General features: G+C 40.7%; 1 protein-coding gene across 1 annotated transcript; it reads right to left on the bottom strand.

The window, feature by feature from the left end:
• Nucleotides 1-245: 245 nt before the first annotated feature.
• Nucleotides 246-20,160, bottom strand: LOC105287373 (multiple C2 and transmembrane domain-containing protein). Its single transcript, XM_026974558.1, has 5 exons — nt 19,118-20,160; nt 11,377-11,745; nt 5,055-5,459; nt 1,672-1,950; nt 246-391 (listed from the first exon to the last, which is right to left on the bottom strand). The coding sequence occupies exons 2-5, from the start codon at nt 11,420-11,422 to the stop codon at nt 360-362; spliced, it is 762 nt and encodes a 253-aa protein (XP_026830359.1). The 5' UTR covers nt 11,423-11,745; nt 19,118-20,160; the 3' UTR covers nt 246-359.
• Nucleotides 20,161-21,983: the final 1,823 nt, after the last annotated feature.

The following is a 21,983-nucleotide window of genomic DNA, read 5'->3' as shown; positions in this document are numbered from 1 at the left end:
TTATCGGAAACAGCTATTGGAACAAACTGACACTACAGCCATCTGTTGCAAAACCCTCAAAACTAAATCACGCTCCTAATAATACGTCACGTGCATGTGCCGATCGGTGATGATTGCCACGTAGAATGAATAATGAATCGAGAGGGTGCACTGACATTAAATAAATTAAAATTCGGTATCAAAGAAAGTGAGAGGGTACCTGTTCCTTCTCCTGTTGATTTTTTGGCCAGAGCGTGGCTGTCAGAGAGATTTCGCCCAAGTGTTGCTTCAGCCTGGCCGGATCTTTCAGTTCTAACGTTATGTCTTGGGGATGTCCAAGGTCCAGTTGAGTAAGGTCCAATTGAGCAGACCCCATGAAGTCATCCTGCAGGCCCCAATCGTAGTCGAAAACCTATCGATACACAGAAATTCCTTTGGTGATTGTCCCCGAATGTGTTTAGTTATTCTGCTTCTAAAATTTATTCTCCTGGTAAAATTAAAGTACGCCATTTTTTTACATGCATTTATCAGAAAAATGTAAAAGCGTGACACGTGCCAAGAGAGGATTGAAATCTGCAGAAATTACTAAAGATACCTTGAAGGTCAGTGGCTGAAAGGGATCTTCTATGGGCAGAGTCACGCTTTCGTCCCAGACCGGATTTAGATCGCGATGAACGGTTCGCGATTTGTGCAGCAGTCGTCCTGAACACTTCACCTTCACGTAAGGATCGCTGGCGCCTTAGAAACGACAAAAGCACCAGCTCGTAAGACTTTATGAGTTACGCATCGATAAGGTTGCAACCCGTTACTCTATTCTTATAAATAGATTTGCGTGCGTCCTCGGATTATCGCCATAAGACCAAGTTCGAGTACTTAAGATGCAGGTTTACAAGACTTGACATAGTGCAATCTATACTCTTTCCAATATAAAAATTAGTTATATACAGGGTGTCCCATTTTATATTTGTCAGTAAAATATTTCGATACGACGTCGTTTCAGAGAAAAATGTTTCAGACAAAAGTTATATGGCTTCGAGGGGGCAAGATGATATTCTCAATTTAATTGTAGATGGCGCCACTTTCGAGATTTCATCATGGCGGCCATTTTTTTAAATGGAAGTCGATTTTTCTCTCTAAGTGAAAGTTGTAGCTGATAATGAGACGAATACAACGGTTTTTTGTTTTTTGAAATTGGACCATTTTTCAGTGAGTTACAGCGTTCCAAAGTATACTGTTTTATAATTTAAGTATACACATAAACCAAATCTTGTATCGAAAAATGTTTCTTACAAAAGCGATCTCAAAACCTGTCTCACCAAGAAGTGATGAGAAGCCGAATGCGGGCTACTAAAGTTAGCAAAGCACGGACCATGGAGAGACGCTATAAACTTTGAAACGCTGTAACTCACTGAAAAATGGTCCAATTTCAAAAAACAAAAAACCCTTGTATTCGCCTCATTGTCAGCTACAACTTTTACTTAGAGAGAAAAATCGACTTTCATTTAAAAAAATGGCCGCCATGACGAAATCTCGAAAGTAGCGCCATCTACAATTAAATTGAGAATATCATCATCTTACCCCCTCGAAGCCATATAACTTTTGTCTGAAACATTTTTCTCTGAAACGACGTCGTATCGAAATATTTTACTGACAAATATAAAATGGGACACCCTGTATATAGTTCCATCTTACCGCATCTGTCCATCGCAACGAGATTTGTGCCTCTTCTTATGTGCAAGCGAAGTTGGAAGAAGGCGTGTTGTCTCAACGCTAGCTCTCTCCTTCGCATCACCTCGTCCTGAAGGAACTCGCTGCCGTCCTGGCTGATGGAGTCGCGGGCTGCCTCGGCCGCGAGCCCTTCCTTCTGCCCCAGAAAACTCGTGGACCCCTTCGAGAATCCCTCGGTGCATTTTCCGTTGTCTTCTTGCACGGTCACGACCTTCTCTCTGTTAGCGCGTGCCAATGGAGACTCTGCGCATTTGAGACACGCACATGAGAGATGCACATGCCTTATCAGCGCCCATTTTGGCACTCGTCCATGCACTGCGATTGCACAATCATGCAGAAATACAGTTTATTTATGTTTTATGTACAGGGCGTCCCATGGGAAGTTGCTGAAAGTAAACGATTGGTTCTCCCCTCCATGACTTCAAAAAGGGTCTTACGGTTAACGGTCGTTCATCTGAGTGTCCGCAGTTTTATTCTGGTTGTGGTAGATGCAAGTCCGTGCGCGTCAAAATGAGTAATCTGACGACGGAAGAAAAGATTTATCTCGTCGAGTGCTTCTTTTCCAGAGGAAAAGTTTATAGCAATGCTTACAGGGGGTTTCGTACTAAATACGGAACACATAAAGTTAAGAGCGAAAACACGCTGAAAAGGTTAGAATTTATTATTTCTTTAAACGTATGCGTTACGTCACTCCATTTTTTGGCAATAAATCTGCATTAAAATAATGTTTTGTGTTATTTTTATCAGAATTATCGATAATTTTATGCAGTATGGAACTATCCAAGACCGTAGACATGATCTGCCAGGTCCTTCTGTGTCTGTAGCTGCAGAAGAAAACATTGAAGATATTAAGAAGTATTTTGAAGAGAATCCAAATTTTTCCATTCGGAAAGCTGCCCAAGCTCTTGAAATATCCAAAACAACGTTACACAGGATTTTAAAACATTTCCTGAAAATGCATCCCTATAAAATAACATCGCATCAATTGCTAACCAAACGCGCTATGACGAAACGTGGAATTCTGCAAGACGATAAATGGAATGTTTGAAGATGGAGAACTTGATGCATAATTGATAATTTACACGGACGAAGCACATTTCTGGCTAAATGGTTATGTTAATAAACAAAATTATAGATTTTGGGGGTCGGAAAATCCCAACGTTTCCCTGGCTAAACCTTTACATCGACAAAAAATAACAGCATGGGCTGCGATCTCGGTAAAAGGAATTTATCTGCAATTCTTCGAATCAACAGTCACTGGTAAAAGTTACAAGCAGCTTCTCGAAACACAATTCTTCCCTCATGCAAAAAAAGAGGCCTGGTCAGAGGATTTCATTTCATGCAGGATGGAGCGACACCACATCGACCCCAGGAGGTCTTCGAAACAATCCATAAAGTTTATGGCAATCGAGTCATCGGTCTAGGATACCCCAAATTTGCCCAGGGGGGGCTAGAATGGCCACCGTACTCGCCGGATTTAAATCCATGTGACTTCTTTCTTTGGGGATACATTAAGGACCATTGTTATGCTGGAAATCCAGAAACAGTGTCAGATTTAGTAGTAGTTATTAAAAAGGTCGTCGGCAACATTAAAGACGACATGTTAGAAAAAGTTTTCACAAGTTTTCGTAAAAGAATTGATTTTTGTACAAATTCAGATGGTGCACACTTTGAAAATATTTATCATTAGCTTACTTGATTATTAGCATATTTTTCATTAATAAAATAAACTGATATACAAACATTTTGCTAAATTTTATTTATACCATTAAAAACTGCAGACTTTCCTCTTTCCAACGCAATTTTTGTTTTTTCAATAACTGCATGCGTTTAAAAATGACAGCTGATTAGTTTCAGCAACTTCCCATGGGACACCCTGTATTATGTATAAAACTCAAGACCATATTTTCATGGCTGCAAGGCTATCGCGACAAGGCTATCAAATCAACATCTGACGTTTGCAAGTACAAGCAAGAGCTCATAAATTTAATCAACCATGTATTGGGTTGGCAAATAAGTTGGTTCGGTTTTTTAAGGTGGAATAAAATACAATTTTTTTGATACACGAAATAAATTTTAATCAATTATATATTGACCATTTTTATTGATGACTTCTTGCCATCTTTCCACCAACTTCATTATGCCGCGTTCGTAAAACATCCGAGGCTTATCGGCGAAAAACCAATCCAGGTGTCTTTGACGTTCTCTTCATCCTTGAAGATTTTTCCGTTCAAAGAGTTCTGCAACGACCGGAATAAATGATAATCGGAAGGGGCCAGGTCCGGTGAATACGCAGGATGAGGCAAAACATCCCAGCCAAGACTGAGTAATTTGTTCCGAGTTGTCAATGATGTGTGAGGTCTGGCGTTATTGTGGTGGAAGACAACACCTTTTCGATTTATCAATTCTGGACGTTTTTTGCGGAGTGCTTGGTCCAATTTTGTTAACTGCGAGCAGTATATGGTTGAATCAATCGTTTTGCTTGACGGTAACAGCTCGTAGTAAATGACACCTTTGAAATCCCACCATACGGAGAGCATGATCTTCTTCGGATGCAATCCTGCCTTCGAGGTTGTTTGTGGTGGCTCGCTGCTGTGTCCCCATGATCCTTTCCGCGTTACATTCTCATAGACGACCCATTTTTCATCTCCTGTCACTAACCGCTTCAAAAATGGATCGTTTTCTTGACGTTTCCGCAGCAAATCGCAGATGGATATGCGAGTGGCCAAGTTGGCCTCGGTTAATTCATGCGGCACCCATACATTGAGCCGAGAACGTATCCCAGTTGGCGCAAATTGTTTTCTACGCTTGTATGAGATACATTAAGTGCTGTAGCAATCTCTCGCACCGATTGGGATGGATTTTTATCGATGATAGCTTTGACATTACTTGAATCAATCTCGATCGGGCGACCGGAGCGAGGCGCATCATTGACGTCGAAATCTCCAGAACGGAATTTGGCGAACCACTTTTGACATACGCGTTCTGTTAAGGCATCATCTCCATAAACACGGCATATCTTTTTATGAGCCTTTGCAGCTCGTTTGCTCTTCTTGAAATAATAGAGCAAAATATGACGATAATGCACGTTATTTACTTCCATTTTTACAGCTACGCAGCACACACAATATTGATGTTAGTCAAACCAAAATTTACAGAAAGGTTATGTGAAACATGTACTTTCAAATGCACTCTGAAGTTGCGCGATAGTGTCGAGAAAAACAAGAGTGAATTGGAAAGAAGTTGCACCGAAGCAAACACCGAACGAACTTATTTGCCAACCTAATACAATCGCGAGCTCGGGAAACTAAAAGTTTCTCGGAATTTGCGAAGTCGGATGCACGTACCCGGGTGATTGAGGCAGTGCCTGGCCGGGCTTTGCGTGGCCGAGGAGCTTCTGCTGTGCTCCGATGAATAATCGGCGGCGTAGTCGGACTCGACACCGGGGCTCTTGAACTGATTAGTTTCCTGCGCTTGCCCGGTTCCGGCATCCTTGGACTTCTTCCGTTCTTTGCTCCTGCTGCGCGACCAGCGGCTCTTCAGGGTCGCGAAGAACGTGTGGGTGCGCTGCGCCACCGACGTGCCATGCCGATGATGCCGATGATGGACCACGTTGGACTCGGCCGATCCATCACCCCGCCTCGACGGCGAGCTGTTCCCGATCTCGCTGTCCCGGAGCTCCGTGGCGCTTTTCGAGAGCTGCCGGCTCCCGTTCAGGTTCAGTCTGGATCTCTCTTGGGAGCAAGTGTTACCTGCAGGTCGGCACACAAACGCAGCTGCCGGTCAAGTTGTTCGCGTCACCAGACGAGTCCGTCCGCCTCGTCTTCCTTCGCGATTGAAGCCGTTACGAAGCTGAATTATTCGTCGACAAATAACGAGCAACTGGTATCCGCGTCATTAAAAAGACGAACGAGTACTGACAGTGGCTAATTACTGTAGAGCTTCTCGTGTATCGCTAGGAATTAACTACCGCCACTCGCGTCTGTTAAATGAAAATTCATTAGGTTGAATTCATTACGCTACGGATACGATAATGCCACCGTGCGCGTCCGTGATGTAATTACGCGATGTAGTTCTTCTTTCGCGATAGCTTATATCGCGCGATGCTTAAGTAAATGAGAATAAAATGAATTATAAAATTAAACCGACGCACCTTGTCGCGACGCGGTAATTTGATTTGCCCTGCACGAATGATTCAACAGACACGCCTCTTCGCAATAAGCTTAGTGGGACGCACAAGCGTAGTTGCACAACGAACGTATAAGCGGCGAGTTTGTTTGCATTTATCTGATTTCTCGCGGTCCCTCGATCGTGTTTAATTAACGAGCTTATTCTCGCGTTTCGTCCTAATTTCGTATTTTCGGAGGAGGCCGATCGTTGCGGAGTCGTAAGATAAACTTTCTCCATTTTCGAGAAGCCTGGAAACGTGAAATACGAATTCGGAAATGAGCTGTTTATTCGTTCGCCTCAATTGGCGATGGCGAGAGTATCGATTTTAATTGGCGTTGAGGAACGTACCGCTGACCGCAGACTTTACAAGTGGTCACGCGAGGCAAAACCAATTGGATAAACGTCTCTGTAATTCTTCGATGCGTCTTATTGAAATAGATAAAAAAGAATAACCAAGTGTGGATATACGCTTTAATGTTTTTCTTTGCTCTATATTCTACAAAGTACGCGGATTGGACGCAACTAAATTGTTCGAAACGTGAAACGTGATGTTCGTAAAGTGCGTTGTTCGTGAGAGGATCCATTAAAATTGCAGCTTTGACAGAGTTTGCTCGTAACTTTGTTTATTAAACTACGATGCGATAGTTGTAACGATTATCTAAACAACCTCACTTAGCATCGCCACGATGCACTTTAGATGCATCAAGAATAAAGTGAACGAGAGTTAAAGAGGGCACAGAGTGAGGTAGATTTACTTCGTCCGATTATTTTCCAAGTCTTACTTAGCCGACTTGAAGGCAAAGTCGATGTTACAGAGTGGTAACCCGATAAACTTGAACTGTGAATGAATGCGAGAGGAACATATATGCTTCTAGTAGAATGACGAGGAAAGTACATTATATGTACTTATGTATCATATGTAAGCGTATCGATCCGTCTGTATTATTAAACGTAGTAATATGCATCTATGTGCTCTAAAAGGCTCAGCACGCTCCCCATTATACCTCAAGAATGATGATGTGTCGAGCAATCGATATAAATTTCCGCCTTTTATTAAACTACCAGCCGACTCGGTTATATTTATTTCTTGGCAGTGTCTTTCACATCAAAACATCCCATGCGTGTTAAAATTACATATGTTTTATTTTAATTTGTTCTATTAGGGGTGTGGTTTAGTTTTGAGGGTTTTTTTGCTCAAAAACGCATGTATTTAAATATGATAATGAATACCTTAATCAACATATTTTCCTTCGTTTTCTATAACTTTTTCCCATCTTTCTGGCAAGAGATGGATTCCACCACGATAAAATCACTCTTCTTTTCAGTTGATCCATTCGTCGACGAATTTTCGCACTTCTTCCACATTATGACAGTGTGTATCCTCTAAAGCGTGTTGCATCGACCAGAACAAATAATAATCGCATGGAGAATACGCGGGGCGCGGTAAGACTTGCCATTCAAGCTCTAATAGTGTTTGTTTCACTGATAACGCAACGTGAGGTCGAGCGTTGTCACGAAGAAGAATCACTTTCCGTCGTTTACTCGCAATTGGTGTTCGTTTTTGGTCCAATGCTTGCTTCAACTTGTACAATTGGTGTCGATAACGATCAGCCGTGACAGTCTCGTGCGGATTTAATAGCTCATAGTACACTATCCCACCAAATACAGAGCATTACTTTTCAACCGTGAATATTGCGTCTCGGAGTGGATGTTGATGGTTCGCCTGGATCCACCCATGATTTTCTGCGTTTCGAATTATCAAAATAGATCCACTTCTCATCGCCAGTAACAATCCGAGACAAAAGACTCTTCTTTTTCTGCCTGGCGATCAACGAAATGCAAATGTTCAAATGGCACTTTCCGATAATTCATGTCGAACCCATTTCCCTTCTTTCTGAATTTTTCCCATTTCATGCAAATGTTTCGTAACTTTTGTACGATCAACATTTAATGCTCTGGCAAGTTCTGAAGTGGATCGTGTTGGATTTTCGTCCAATAATGCTTGCAAATCTGCATTTTCAAGCTTTCTTGGTTATCCCGAGCGTTCTTTGTCCTTCACATCAGTATCACCACTTTTAAAGCGTCTAAACCAGTATTCACACGTCTTAATTGATGGTGATTCTGCGTCACCATAAGTTTCCACAAGAATTCTATAACCGTCAGCCGCAGTTTTCTTTTGATTAAAAAACAAAAGCAACGCATGTCGAAAATGCTGTTTCGGAAGTTGCATTTTTACGATGATATAAACACGACTGTCATTGCATCTATTGTTATAATGCTACTAAATGTCATGGATAATGTCAACACTGTAAGAAACAACAGTTATCGGAAACAGCTATTGGAACAAACTGACACTACAGCCATCTGTTGCAAAACCCTCAAAACTATTAGGGGTGTGATTTAGTTTTGAGGGTTTTTTTGCTCAAAAACGCATGTATTTAAATATGATAATGAATGAATACCTTCATCAAAATATTTTCCTTCGTTTTCTATAACTTTTTCCCATCTTTCTGGCAAGAGATGGATTCCACCACGATAAAATCACTCTTCTTTTCAGTTGATCCATTCGTCGACCAATTTTCGCACTTCTTCGAAATTATCAAAGTGTGTATCCTCTAGAGCGTGTTGCATCGACCGGAACAAATAATAATCGCATAGAGCAATGTCCGGAGAACACGCGGGGTGCGGTAAGACTTGCCATTCAAGCTCTAATAGTGTTTGTTTCACTGATAACGCAACGTGAGGTCGAGCGTTGTCACGAAGAAGAATCACTTTCCGTCGTTTACTCGCAATTGGTGGTCGTTTTTGGTCCAATGCGTGCTTCAACTTGTACAATTGGTGTCGATAACGATCAGCCGTGACAGTCTCGTGCGGATTTAACAGCTCATAGTACACTATCCCACCAAATACAGAGCATTACTTTTCAACCGTGAATATTGCGTCTCGGAGTGGATGTTGATGGTTCGCCTGGATCCACCCATGATTTTCTGCGTTTCGGATTATCAAAATAGATCCACTTTTCATCCCCAGTAACAATCCGAGACAAAAGACTCTTCTTTCTTTGCCTGGCGATCAACGAAATGCAAATGTTCAAATGGCACTTTTCGATAATTCATGTCGAACCCATTTCCCTTCTTTCTGAATTTTTCCCATTTCATGCAAATGTTTCGTAACTGTTGTACGATCAACATTTAATGCTCTGGCAAGTTCTGAAGTGGATCGTGTTGGATTTTCGTGCAATAATGCTTGCAAATCTGCATTTTCAAGCTTTCTTGGTTGTTCCGAGCGTTCTTTGTCCTTCACATCAGTATCACCACTTTTAAAGCGTCTAAACCAGTATTCACACGTCTTAATTGATGGTGATTCTGCGTCACCATAAGTTTCCACAAGAATTCTATAACCGTCAGCCGCAGTTTTCTTTTGATTAAAAAACAAAAGCAACGCATGTCGAAAATGCTGTTTCGGAAGTTGCATTTTTACGATGATATAAACACGACTGTTATTGCATCTATTGCTATAATGCTACTAAATGTCATGGATAATGTCAACACTGTAAGAAACAACAGTTATCGGAAACAGCTATTGGAACAAACTGACACTACAGCCATCTGTCGCAAAACCCTCAAAACTATTAGGGGTGTGATTTAGTTTTGAGGGTTTTTTTCATCAAAAACGCATGTATTTAAATATGATAATGAATGAATACCTTCATCAAAATATTTTCTTTCGTTTTCTATAACTTTTTCCCATCTTTCTGGCAAGAGATGGATTCCACCACGATAAAATCACTCTTCTTTTCAGTTGATCCATTCGTCGACGAATTTTCGCACTTCTTCCACATTATGACAGTGTGTATCCTCTAAAGCGTGTTGCATCGACCAGAACAAATAATAATCGCATGGAGAATACGCGGGGCGCGGTAAGACTTGCCATTCAAGCTCTAATAGTGTTTGTTTCACTGATAACGCAACGTGAGGTCGAGCGTTGTCACGAAGAAGAATCACTTTCCGTCGTTTACTCGCAATTGGTGGTCGTTTTTGGTCCAATGCGTGCTTCAACTTGTACAATTGGTGTCGATAACGATCAGCCGTGACAGTCTCGTGCGGATTTAACAGCTCATAGTACACTATCCCACCAAATACAGAGCATTACTTTTCAACCGTGAATATTGCGTCTCGGAGTGGATGTTGATGGTTCGCCTGGATCCACCCATGATTTTCTGCGTTTCGGGTTATCAAAATAGATCCACTTTTCATCCCTAGTAACAATCCGAGACAAAAGACTCTTCTTTTTCTGCCTGGCGATCAACGAAATGCAAATGTTCAAATGGCACTTTCCGATAATTCATGTCGAACCCATTTCCCTTCTTTCTGCATTTTTCCCATTTCATGTAAATGTTTCGTAACTGTTGTACGATCAACATTTAATGCTCTGGCAAGTTCTGAAGTGGATCGTGTTGGATTTTCGTCCAATAATGCTTGCAAATCTGCATTTTCAAGCTTTCTTGGTTGTTCCGAGCATTCTTTGTCCTTCACATCAGTATCACGACTTTTAAAGCGTCTAAACCAGTATTCACACGTCTTAATCGATGGTGATTCTGCGTCACCATAAGTTTCCACAAGAATTCTATAACCGTCAGCCGCAGTTTTCTTTTGATTAAAAAACAAAAGCAACGCATGTCGAAAATGCTCTTTCGGACGTTGCATTTTTACGATGATATAAACGCGACTGTCATTGCATCTATTGCTATGATGCTACTAAATGTCATGGATAATGTCAAGACTGTAAGAAAGAACAGTTATCGGAAACAGCTATTGGAACAAACTGACACTACAGCCATCTGTTGCAAAACCCTCAAAACTAAATCACACTCCTAATACATGATATTCTTGTAATATCAACTTTAATGGAAGGTCCTCCAATGAATTTTTGTGCCAATGTTTCGTTAGTGGTAGTGGCATCGTGCGTCTTAAAGTGCAGCGCGGGGACGACGCACGTCGGAAAGTGCAGCGGGCAAATGCGTTCGACGTTTATTGGATTTTGTCTCCCTTTCGCCGGAAATCATCTTAACACACTAATGTATCGCGGAAATCAATCCGGTATCGCGCTATCGAGCCGGGATATTGCATCTGTTGGCACGCAGAGACGGATAAGAGAGACGGTGGACCGAAAGAAAGCACCACTTCGACGACAAAGTGAAGCTTGATGTCGCGATTATAGAATTGTTTCCTGCAACGCGACGTCGCTTTTACTAATTAATTCGCAAAAACCGATTTCATCGGAAATCGATCCGGTATTTCCGCCATCGAGTCGGGATATCGCATCCGCCGGCACGTGATCAGACGAACAAGAGATCGAGAGAAAAATTGGAGAGAAATACCGCTTTCGTAAAATTCACGAGACGCGACGACATCGTTATTAAATCACGCTGGCCGCCGTCACTAATGAAATTACAATAGCGAACTTTATCCAGACCGATGCAAATTCCAGCTTACTCACCCGCACTGTCCTCCGATCCAGCGAGTAGCTCCACACTTTTGCTCATCTTATCCTCCGAATACGCGGATTAGCTTTCGAGACCGTTGCTTGCAGGGCTTTAGCCGCCTCTTGAAGTGCACCAGTCCGCCGCATTCTGACAGCATGATTCCGCTGATGGATTAATGAGCCCCAACAACATCGACCAACCGGCACATATTTCGACTTCGCAATGTCCACGTGGGCCTCGTCGATGACGATGACTTCTGCAGCATCGTAATCATTGTGTTGTCTTTCCTTCTCTTTGTTTGTTGATCGGCTCTAGTGTCCTATAGCGTGTACTTTGTACAGCAGAGCTCCTAAGTTAAAGCTCCCCTTCGAGAACTGCCCTTTCTACCCACCATCATTTAAGGTAGGAACATTAAACTGCCTTTCGCCGTTACCCACTGTTTTATCGGATATAGCGAAAGCGTGTACAAATATTATATTTCAAATAGAAGTGGGCGATGAAGACCGTGGAGGAAATTATTAGAGAAACGTATAGTGAATATTATGGAAAGCATAATGTGTCTCTCGTAACTCTGATAATATAAAATAAACAATACAAAGATAAAGCAATTAACTGAGAATATTAAAAAAGTTGGAAAAACAAGGAAAAATCATGAAATAAAAAAATAAAAAATAAAAAGTTAAAACAACATCAAGTTATCATGTTCCTGTTCGCACATTTTATATGGCATATTTAATATGTTACAATTAAAATATTCAAGTCTTTTAAAATTTTTAAAGTCCATTATGCTGCCTGCTGAGTACGCGGCTTGCTGATTAATCAAACACGTCGCTGTTTGTTGAATGCAGGATCGTAAATGGAACCACCGTCGTTTGTCTTTGGATTGCAGCGGTATTTTGCGATTATAATTAAATCCGTGATGTATACAGGGTGGCCCATTTTAATTTATACAGTCGATTTTTTAAAAAACTAAAAGAGATACGAAAAAATGCTTCAGACAGACATGTCACGATTTCGAGGGAGACATAAGATGATACCATTGGTTTGACCTTGAATAGTCGTTTGAAGGTCACGCGAAGATCACCTTCAATTTCTTAAATTGAAACCCCAACTTTTTATTGCAGATTCTTATTCTCCATCGAAAAGTAAGTAACTTTTGTCTGAAACATTTTTCCGAAAAATGTCATCTTATGTCCTTAAAATGTCCTCAAAACTCATCTTGAAGATCATTTTAAGGACATAAGATGACATTTTTCGGAAAAATGTTTCAGACAAAAGTTGCATGTTTTCTCGCGTAGAATCCGAATCCGTAATAAAAAATACCATGTCTCATTAAAAAAAATTTCAGACCGGAAGTTAGAATTCTGAAATTTTTTTTTTTAATGAGACATGGTATTGTTTTTATTACGGATTCGGATTCTACGCGAGAAAACATGCAACTTTTGTCTGAAACATTTTTCCGAAAAATGTCATCTTATGTCCTTAAAATGATCTTCAAGATGAGTTTTGAGGACATTTTAAGGACATAAGATGACATTTTTCGGAAAAATGTTTCAGACAAAAGTTACTTACTTTTCGATGGAGAATAAGAATCTGCAATAAAAAGTTGGGGTTTCAATTTAAGAAATTGAAGGTGATCTTCGCGTGACCTTCAAACGACTATTCAAGGTCAAACCAATAGTATCATCTTATGTCTCCCTCGAAATCGTGACATGTCTGTCTGAAACATTTTTTCGTATCTCTTTTAGTGTTTTAAAAAATCGACTGTATAAATTAAAATGGGCCACCCTGTATATGACAATTATGCCGGTCCAGCATTTTCGCTATATCTAACGACACGCTCGCCAACCATGGAAACCAATTAACGCGGTATGAGACAGCATATTTCGGGAAACTTATAGGTCAGCATTTGAGCGGGTGATAATATGACAGATTATTTATTATATATTTACCGTGATAACATATTCAACGTGAAAATTTGCGTATGAAATTAAAAGCGACATAATATAGGCAATCTTACAATTGTTATTACATTTAATAATGATATTTCATTTAATGTTTCTAAATTTAATAATAACAAATTTAATCAATTTGTGTACAACGCATTTCTCCTTTGTTGCCAAAAATATAAAGAAATGTTATCCACTGTAACTTTTCTACTTCTTAACATATTATTTGCTTTGCAATCACAGATCAAAAGTTGAAATGCCAGCAAAATAAAACGGCCTACGTACGCGAGACTTTTATTGCACGAACGTTATTTTAAGTGCTTGCCAGAAACTTAACGCTTTTTCGCAAAATGAATAACGAAAGATAAGCGGTGCACTTGGAAGACTTTACGTCACTTCGCCTCCGCTACTGCGCCGCAAGAATGTAATTTTCAGCGTGTGTGAAAGTTAACGAAGTTAGGATGTCATATGCGTCAAGTATGAATGTGAAGTCTCAAAGTTCAACATTTGCTCGAAGCGACGGACAGTTTCAATTGTACTGGATGTGACTCGAACCATTTGATCCGAGGCTCATTCAGTACTATCAGGCTCGCTAATGTTTCGTGACGTTTTGACACATTGAATGTTCTAAAAGCAGAAGGTGCTTGCTCTTCACTTGCCAATTACAATGAGCGAGATATTCCAGAACTAAATGAAGCCGTGCAGTGCGTCCAACTTGAGAGTATAGATCAATAGATGGTAACGACATTATAATGACAATAAACACGCCACATCGTCGCACCGGTCTGATCCCATCGATCGCCAACGCACTACTAACTACGTTTTTCCACGCATACTTGCATGTTACAGACACGTTTTGAATGACGTAAGATTCCTCGACTGCGTATTTTCAGCCGAGAATTTTTCAGCTAAAAGCAGACATTCTACAATGCTTATAATATCCTGAAATAGACTATATAGAAAGAAGTGGACTGCAAACTCAAGAGAATCGAAATTTCAAAAGAGAACGAATTAATTCTTGTCTTAGAAAGCTCGGTAAATATTTTCGAGTTAAATTTAAAGATACAATTGTGAAACTCAACATCGATAAAAGTTGGAACACGTCACTTTTACTTCCGTATATTTTAATCAATTTGCTGACCCTTGATAAAAGTATTTATTTGGTATATCGCGTAATATTCTTTTTCTGAATACTGAAGTTACTTTAATTTCTTCAGGCTCGGTAAACAATTGTCAAGCCGGCCGTACTTATCGAGCAAATTTAGTTGAACAATTGATTGTAAGGTCTTTCACGAATTTTACACTTTCTTCAGCGCCGGCTTTCACTTCATTTCATTTACCTCGGGTATCTCACTGCAGATGCTCACTGTATCAATTCCAATTACGAAATTTCTCCCGGAGAAACTTGATTTTCATCGATAGTTAGAACGAAAACAGCAACGCAAATTTTGTTGATGCATATTTAAAGAATCCGATAAGAGATCGTTTTAGCAGCTTCTATAAATCGCATTTGTATCATGTAACGATCGCATAATTTTCTCTCTAAGCTTGACAACAAAAGCTCTTACATAATTATAAGCAGCAACCCGTTTATTCTATAAACAAATCTATTGGGTTGGCCAAAAAGTAATTGCGTTTTTTTCCAATAGATGGACATACATGTCTTGAAATGTAACTACCTTCATTCTAAACCGCAAATTCATTATGTAGGTTAACAACTCACAGTTCAAGCTTGTTTTAGAAAAAGAAAGTACAAAATTTCGTTAACAATTGTTTGTTTGCCGTCGATTTCAAAATGGAAAATCAAAAAGAACATTTTCCTCATATTTCGTTTTATTACTTCCGAAAAGGGAAAAACGCTGTGCAAGCTCATAAAAAGTTATGTCATGTATATGGCGAAGATGCTTTAAAACTGCGGCAGTGTCAAAATTGGTTTACTAAATTTCGATCTGCAGATTTTAATGTGAAAGATGCACCACGCTCAGGAAGGCCAATCGAAATTGATGATGACAAAATAAAGGCACTGATCGATTCCAATCGGCGTTTAACGACAAGAGAGATTGCTGAGAATCTTAACATATCGAAATCGAGTGTTGAAAACCATTTAAAACGACTTGGATACATTAGTAAGCTCGATATTTGGGTAGCACATGAGCTCAAAGAAATTCATCTCACTGAGCGTATTGACATCTGCGATTCTCTTTTGAAACGTGAGGAAAATGATCCATTTTTGAAACGTATGATAACAGGCGACGAAAAATCGATCGTCTACAACAACGTCAAACGAAAAAGATGGTGGAGCAAGCGTGATGAACCTGCTGAAAGCACTTGAAAAGCAGATATTCACCAAAGAAAGATTATGCTGTCAGTCTGGTGGGACTTTAAAGGTATTGCGTATTTTGAGCTGCTTGCAAGGAATCAAACCATTAATTCAGACGTATACTGTCGTCAACTGGATAAATTAAACGATGCCATCAAACAGAAACGTCGAGAATTGGTGAATCGCAAAGGCGTTGTGTTTCACTATGATAACGCTAGACCACGTACAAGTTTGGTCACTCGTGAAAAATCGTTGCAGCTTGGATGGGACGTGTTACCACATCCACCATATTCGCCAGACCTGGCACCATCGGATTACCATTCGTTTCGTTCTTTGCAAAACGCCTTGCATGGTAAAACCTTTACTGCTGATGAGGATATCAAATCGTTGTTGGAATTGTTTTTTGCTGAAAAAGATAAGAACTTTTTTGAGCGCGGAATCATGAAGTTGCCTGAAAAATGGCAAAAGATAATCAAACAAAATGGACAATATATTGTTTAATAAAGTTTTTGCTTCCCATGAAAAATTCGCCTTTTATTTATATTAAAAAAAACGCAATTACTTTTTGGCCAACCCAATATTATATGTTTCTTGAGCCGCAACTTTTTTCGGCTAAGTTTATGAACTAAAAAATTATTCCTAATTTACTCAGATGCGAAATTAACGTTACGCAAAATGAAAATAAAAATCTTGCTAGAAATACATTCCTGGTGCTACATGCTGCTACTCCTCTATCGCTCTGCTATCAATTTTCTCAAAAACGAGCCCCGCTACGAGGACAGAATTGATTTTACCTTTTCAACGTATCTCTATCCAAGAAATCATCTCTTTGCCGATAGTATCATCGCTTTTATCGCACTCTGGACACAAACTCTCAGCAACTTCGTCCTCTTACATCGTCTTCTGCGCGAGTACCAGAGCGAATTACTTTTCAGCGCTAATATAGCAGCAATGTTTCGCACCATTCGTGCAGACCTTCAGTAAGCAACAACCGCAATCTTGTTCCGGTGCTATCAGTTTCACGTCAATATTCCGGTGGCCAATCTCAAAGTTCAACTCGCAACTTCCGTGCGAGCGAGAGCCCGTTTGCTCGTCATGGCGAGAAATTTCATAAGCCGCCCCTCGTAAGGTGAACGGATAAAAGACGCGAGGACGTGCTTTGGGTGGATGAAATCGATAGCGCGCCTGATTGGAAAACTTTTGCAAAAAACGATTGTCGATATCGCGGGTGCCTCCGATTTCTCAATGTTAACTTTTGCTTCTTGGCAGTAGCGTTAAGACGACATGACGCACGCGTACGCAAATAGCATCGCTCCGAAAATTATAATCAAAATAAATACGCCGTTCCCGTATCTCATTTTAATCTCTAAACACTGCCATTTTCATTTTCAATGTCAATGCAGATTATATATTATATTTTTCTCCTCTCATTTATTGCACTACCTCCTTATTTGTTAAAGAGTTAACCTCGATTATTTAGACACTAAAAAAGAAAATAATTAATTTGCTTCGTTTCCTATTTTTTCTTTTCTGCCAACGCGCGTTCGGCTCGACCATAAAATCAGCCCGCATTAATTTCTCATGTTCAAGGACAGATACGGCCGCGCGAATTCGAACTTTCTCCTCGAGATTTGACGCGAAGATTGCAGCCAATGCCACGAAAATTAAACACCGGCATCCAATGATAAGTGTGATGTAAGCGTGGCACACTTAGCTGTGGATCTATGCGGCATGACAGTTCGAGTCACTGTGACCAGCTGATCGTTGTCCCTCAAGGCAAAAAGCCTCAGTGGCGATTCAAACAGTGCTGACGGCGCCGGGGGAAACAATGAAGCTGTACAAATCGCGATTTGCCCGCGAAGCTGACGAGACGTGACACTCTCAATTAATCCCCTTGAAGAGACTCTTTCACAAATCGCCGATCAAGATAGAACCTCGAGATTATTCCTAACGGAATCTTCACGTTTTCGTTTAAGAATTCTCAAGTTATCGTCCAATCTCTTCACATAAACGGAAGAATAAATTTTTGCGATAGAGGAGAATCCCCTATTATGAGATATGCTCCTAATATGAGATAATGGGGTTTCTGCTAAACTAGTGAGCACCATCTGTTAATTCCACCATAAACTTATTACTCTTGGTGTAAAATGTATTTAGTGAAACATTCATTGTTCGTTATTGCGTTTAGCTTTTGCAAAAAAAGGTTTGTGAAATTGTGAACATGTCAAAGGAACTTAAGGTAAGGTAAGTCTTTAAACCTTGTTTATTACATGATAAGCAAATGGTTGGCAATAAATTCAGTATGCAATGATAGAGTAGAATCGTAGTAACAGGACAATACGCGATTTGTTGAATTGCTTAATTGTAGAGGTTAGATTTCATGATCGCGGAACCGCTAGGCGCGTGGCTCGTATAATGAGATATTCAGGGTACTCTTAATATGAGATAATTATTGCTCGAATATGAAGAGTATGTAGTGTAATAAAAAGAAAGAAAATACTACGTTAAGGTTAAAGAAAAGTTAATACGAATTTTTGTGTATTTAATTTTTATAGAATCTGACTATGGAGGTTAGAGATACGAGGAAGCGTCGACAGTGGAATCGTGAAGATTTGGCGAAAGCTGTGGCAGCAGTGTTTTTATAAAAATATCTAATCAAGTGTTTTACTCGCAATACTGATGTATTTTGCACTTTTAACACCGATTTCTCAAGGTATCTTATATTAGGAGCACACTTTCGCGATCTTGCGTTAAGCTGTTTCTTCAAATTTTTTTAATTTTCAGAAAAAATAATATTTAAATTAGATTTTTCATTTCACCAAACTAAAGCTTATTAAATTCTCCTCAAGAGAACGTATTACATTTTTAAATTCTGCCTATAGATTTCCTTACATTCGGCAAAATCGATATGGTATCTCATAATCGGGGACTTTCCTCTACTAAATATAGAAATCAGGTTTTCGTTTAGGAATCAAGCTTCCATGTAAATGGACAAATAAGAAAACTAAAATAAATAAAATATCTGCTGCCTTTTTTCTTCTTTTATTTCGATTGGATTCTTGCGAGCGTAACGAAACTTTAATCCTAGAATCAATCAATCGCGAAGATGTATGAAATTGAAAAAGGCAACGTTTTAAATTTCCGTTGAATTCGGATTATACAGAATTAATCGAGAAATAATGGATTCAATTATCCACTTTTAACAGCTTGCTTTTAAAGGATTCTCCGATACCGCTCATGACCCCAGAACTATGAATACATCAGTGTTCCTCACAGAACAGAACATACATAGAAGTCGATTGCGGATTATCGTACGGAGAATCCATGAATGAAAGAAACTGGGGGAAAACTCGGGGTGTTATGGTACGTTATTTTACGTGGAACGGCCGTGCGGAGCATCACGAGCTCGCAGGAAGAACCGCGCCAACGCGCAACATCGACATTCGCCGCTGCCGCAGGCACGTTTTTTAAGGAGCTCTCGCTCACCGGGCTAATATCGACTGTCGCCGATTACGTGACGCGACTGCTGAAGAACGTAGAAAGCCGAGGTGATGCGGGAGGGTTCAAACACATGAGACAAACTGCTGATTGCGCTTCCATCGAGAACGATGACACCCTGCGAGCCGTCACATGTCATGCCATGCCAAGGCAAATCTCGTGCCAAGTCACACGAACATCGACGTCTCTCCGGATGATGTTCCCCGCAAGACGACAGAACTCGGGACGGGGGTGGACATGCGTCCCTCCCTCTCACGTTCGCGCGGGTTCGCGTTCAATTTGCCGTTCAACGGGGTGAACTGGATCGAAGCTGGCGCGTTCGGTTTCGCGAGGTCGGCGTGTGAACGTGCACCGACGAAACGTGCGCGTTTTCACCCCCGTGTGCCACCTCGGTCCCGCGCTCGACGTACCCCCGAGTCGATCGATTACCGTGCGGATCGCGGAAGATCGCACAGCGATCTTCGGTCTCTCGGGATGTCGAGGCGGTGGAGGATCGCTCCTCGCTGACGACCCCCGTTTACGACGCTTCCGTGTCCGAGAGGCCACTGACAGAACTCCGGCGATCTTCCGTCCTGCTCGACCGACCCTCGCCCCCGCCGCACTCCTGGTCTTTCTTCCTCTCGCTCCCGCTCAGGACGCCGAGCACGAAGACCGAGACGCGAAGGGGGCGCACGATGTGGAAGCGGGTGAGAGTGAGAGGCTTTATCGACCCGCAGCAGGGCCGGTCGCGAGGAGGGAACCCGGTGACTTCGGGAAAATGTGATTCTGTTTGAAGTGGCAAATAGTGGATAATCCACGACAAGGGTGGGATTGACAGGGCTTCGCCCCGGGGTTGATTTGGATCGGGAGAAATTTCCATGCGCAACGGGGTAGATGCGATGTCCCCGAATGGATTTTACTGCTGGGAAGATCGTTTGGGAGAGTTTTATTTGATCACTTAAAAAATACGAGGCACGTGAGAAGGATCTGTTTATGCAGAAAGAGCGAAAGTTATAAGGAACAGTAACTAATGTATGGGATGTTTATATGCAATTATCATTATATGTATTGGGTCGTCCGGAAAGTTCGTGCCGATTTTTAATAGATGGCGTTGGAACGTGTCTGAATATATCAATGTTATTGAAAACATACGATTTATATACATATGCTTAAAGGTGACATTTCAACGCATCTTTAGGAAAAAAGTTGTTTCAGATAAATTGATTCGTGTCAGTTTTGTACTCTTTTGAAGATGGAAGAAAACAAAGAACATTTTAGACACTTGATGCTTTTCTATTACCGGAAGGGCAAAAATGCTTCACAAGCAACAAATTCGATATGTTCTGTTTACGGAGAAGGCGCTTTAGCTGAAAGAACCGTACGTAAGTGGTTCGCTAAGTTTAGAGTTGGTGATTTTAACCTTAAAGACCAAGAACGCTCGGGCAGACCCTCTACTACTGATGATGACCAAATCAAGACACTGATCGAGAATAACCCGCGCTACACGACACGTGAATTAGCAAAGATACTGAAAATATCGAAAACCACTGTCCACGATCATGTAATGAAGCTTGGTTACGTAAGTCGCTATGATGTATGGGTTCCGCATAATTTGGCCGAAAAAATTTAATGGATCGCATTTCCATCTGCGACTCGCTGTACAAGCGCAACGAAAACGTACCATTTTTGAAGCAATTAGTGATGGGTGACGAAAAATGGATCATTTACAACAATGTAGAACGAAAAAGATCCTGGGGTAAGCGAAATGAACCAGCATTAACCATTCCGAAAACCGGCCTTCATCCAAAAAAAGTCATGCTCTGTGTCTGGTGGGATTGGAAAGGAATCCTATATTATGAGCTCCTACCACACAACCAAACGATAAATGCAGATAAGTACTGCTCGCAACTGGACGAATTAAAGACAGCGATTCAGGAAAAACGTCCAGAATTAGCTGATAGGAAGGGCGTCGTGTTCCATCAGGACAATGCCAGACCTCATGTTTCTTTGACTACCCGACAAAAATTGTTGGAGTTTGGCTGGGATGTGCCACCTCACCCACCGTATTCACCAGACATTGCACCTTCAGACTTTCACTTATTTAGGTCTGTGCAAAATTCTCTTAGCGGCAAGAACTTCAACTCTTTGATCGACATAAAAAACCACCTTGAGGAGTTTTTCGCCGAGAAACCTAAGAAGTTCTGGAAGAATGGAATCTTCCAGTTGCGTGAAAGATGGACAAAAATTGTGAAACAAAACGGTGCATACATAAGTCAATAAATATTTATCGACATAAAAAAATGTTGCCTTTGAATTTTCCTTCAAAATCGGCACGAACTTTCCGGACGACCCAATACATTAATATTATAATTAATATTGATATACTCTCGGAAAAGAAAACTGTCGTGGATAAGTGCACTCCTCAAAGTTACCGTTTGCGTAATTTTAGTAATTAACTTTGATATAATTGCATATTAATTAATAATGTTCATTAAGCGTCTGCGGATAAAACCAACTTTTGTATACCATTAGCAAACTCGATTCTTTATGCTGTCGCTGCATCGCCTTTTTTTAAATCTTGAATAATTTATTTTTAAATTAAATTAATTATCCGACTTTTGAAATCTGGCTTCACAGAAGGCGTCCGCTTCCGGGTCTCGATTATCGGGAAATATCGAGATTCCGGCATTTTTATTGAAAAATTGATTTCGAGGCACAAAGAGACTGCAACAAAGGAATATGTAATGATGCCGCGATATAGAACGCAATTATCAACAGCGCTGAATAATTTCCTGTGTAGAGTAGCGGAGTAATCTCTTTCCGTGCACGTCACGCAACATCAAATCGTCAGTTTAGTCATAACGTGATATTCCTC

The sequence above is a fragment of the Ooceraea biroi genome, chromosome 13 (assembly GCF_003672135.1).
Source record: "Ooceraea biroi isolate clonal line C1 chromosome 13, Obir_v5.4, whole genome shotgun sequence".
NCBI lineage: Eukaryota > Metazoa > Arthropoda > Insecta > Hymenoptera > Formicidae > Ooceraea > Ooceraea biroi.
Note: the sequence above shows the minus strand (reverse complement) of the source record. Positions and strands in the feature narration are given on the sequence as shown.

Coding starts and splice junctions, on each gene's coding strand:
- LOC105287373 (XM_026974558.1), bottom strand. CDS start 11,422: ATGAGCAAAAGTGTGGAGCTACTCGCTGGATCGGAGGACAGTGCGG. Junction 1,951..5,054: donor GCACTGCCTCAATCACCCGG/GTACGTGCATCC, acceptor TCAAATGCGCAG/AGTCTCCATTGGCACGCGCT. Junction 392..1,671: donor CGTTGCGATGGACAGATGCG/GTAAGATGGAAC, acceptor GTGTATCGATAG/GTTTTCGACTACGATTGGGG.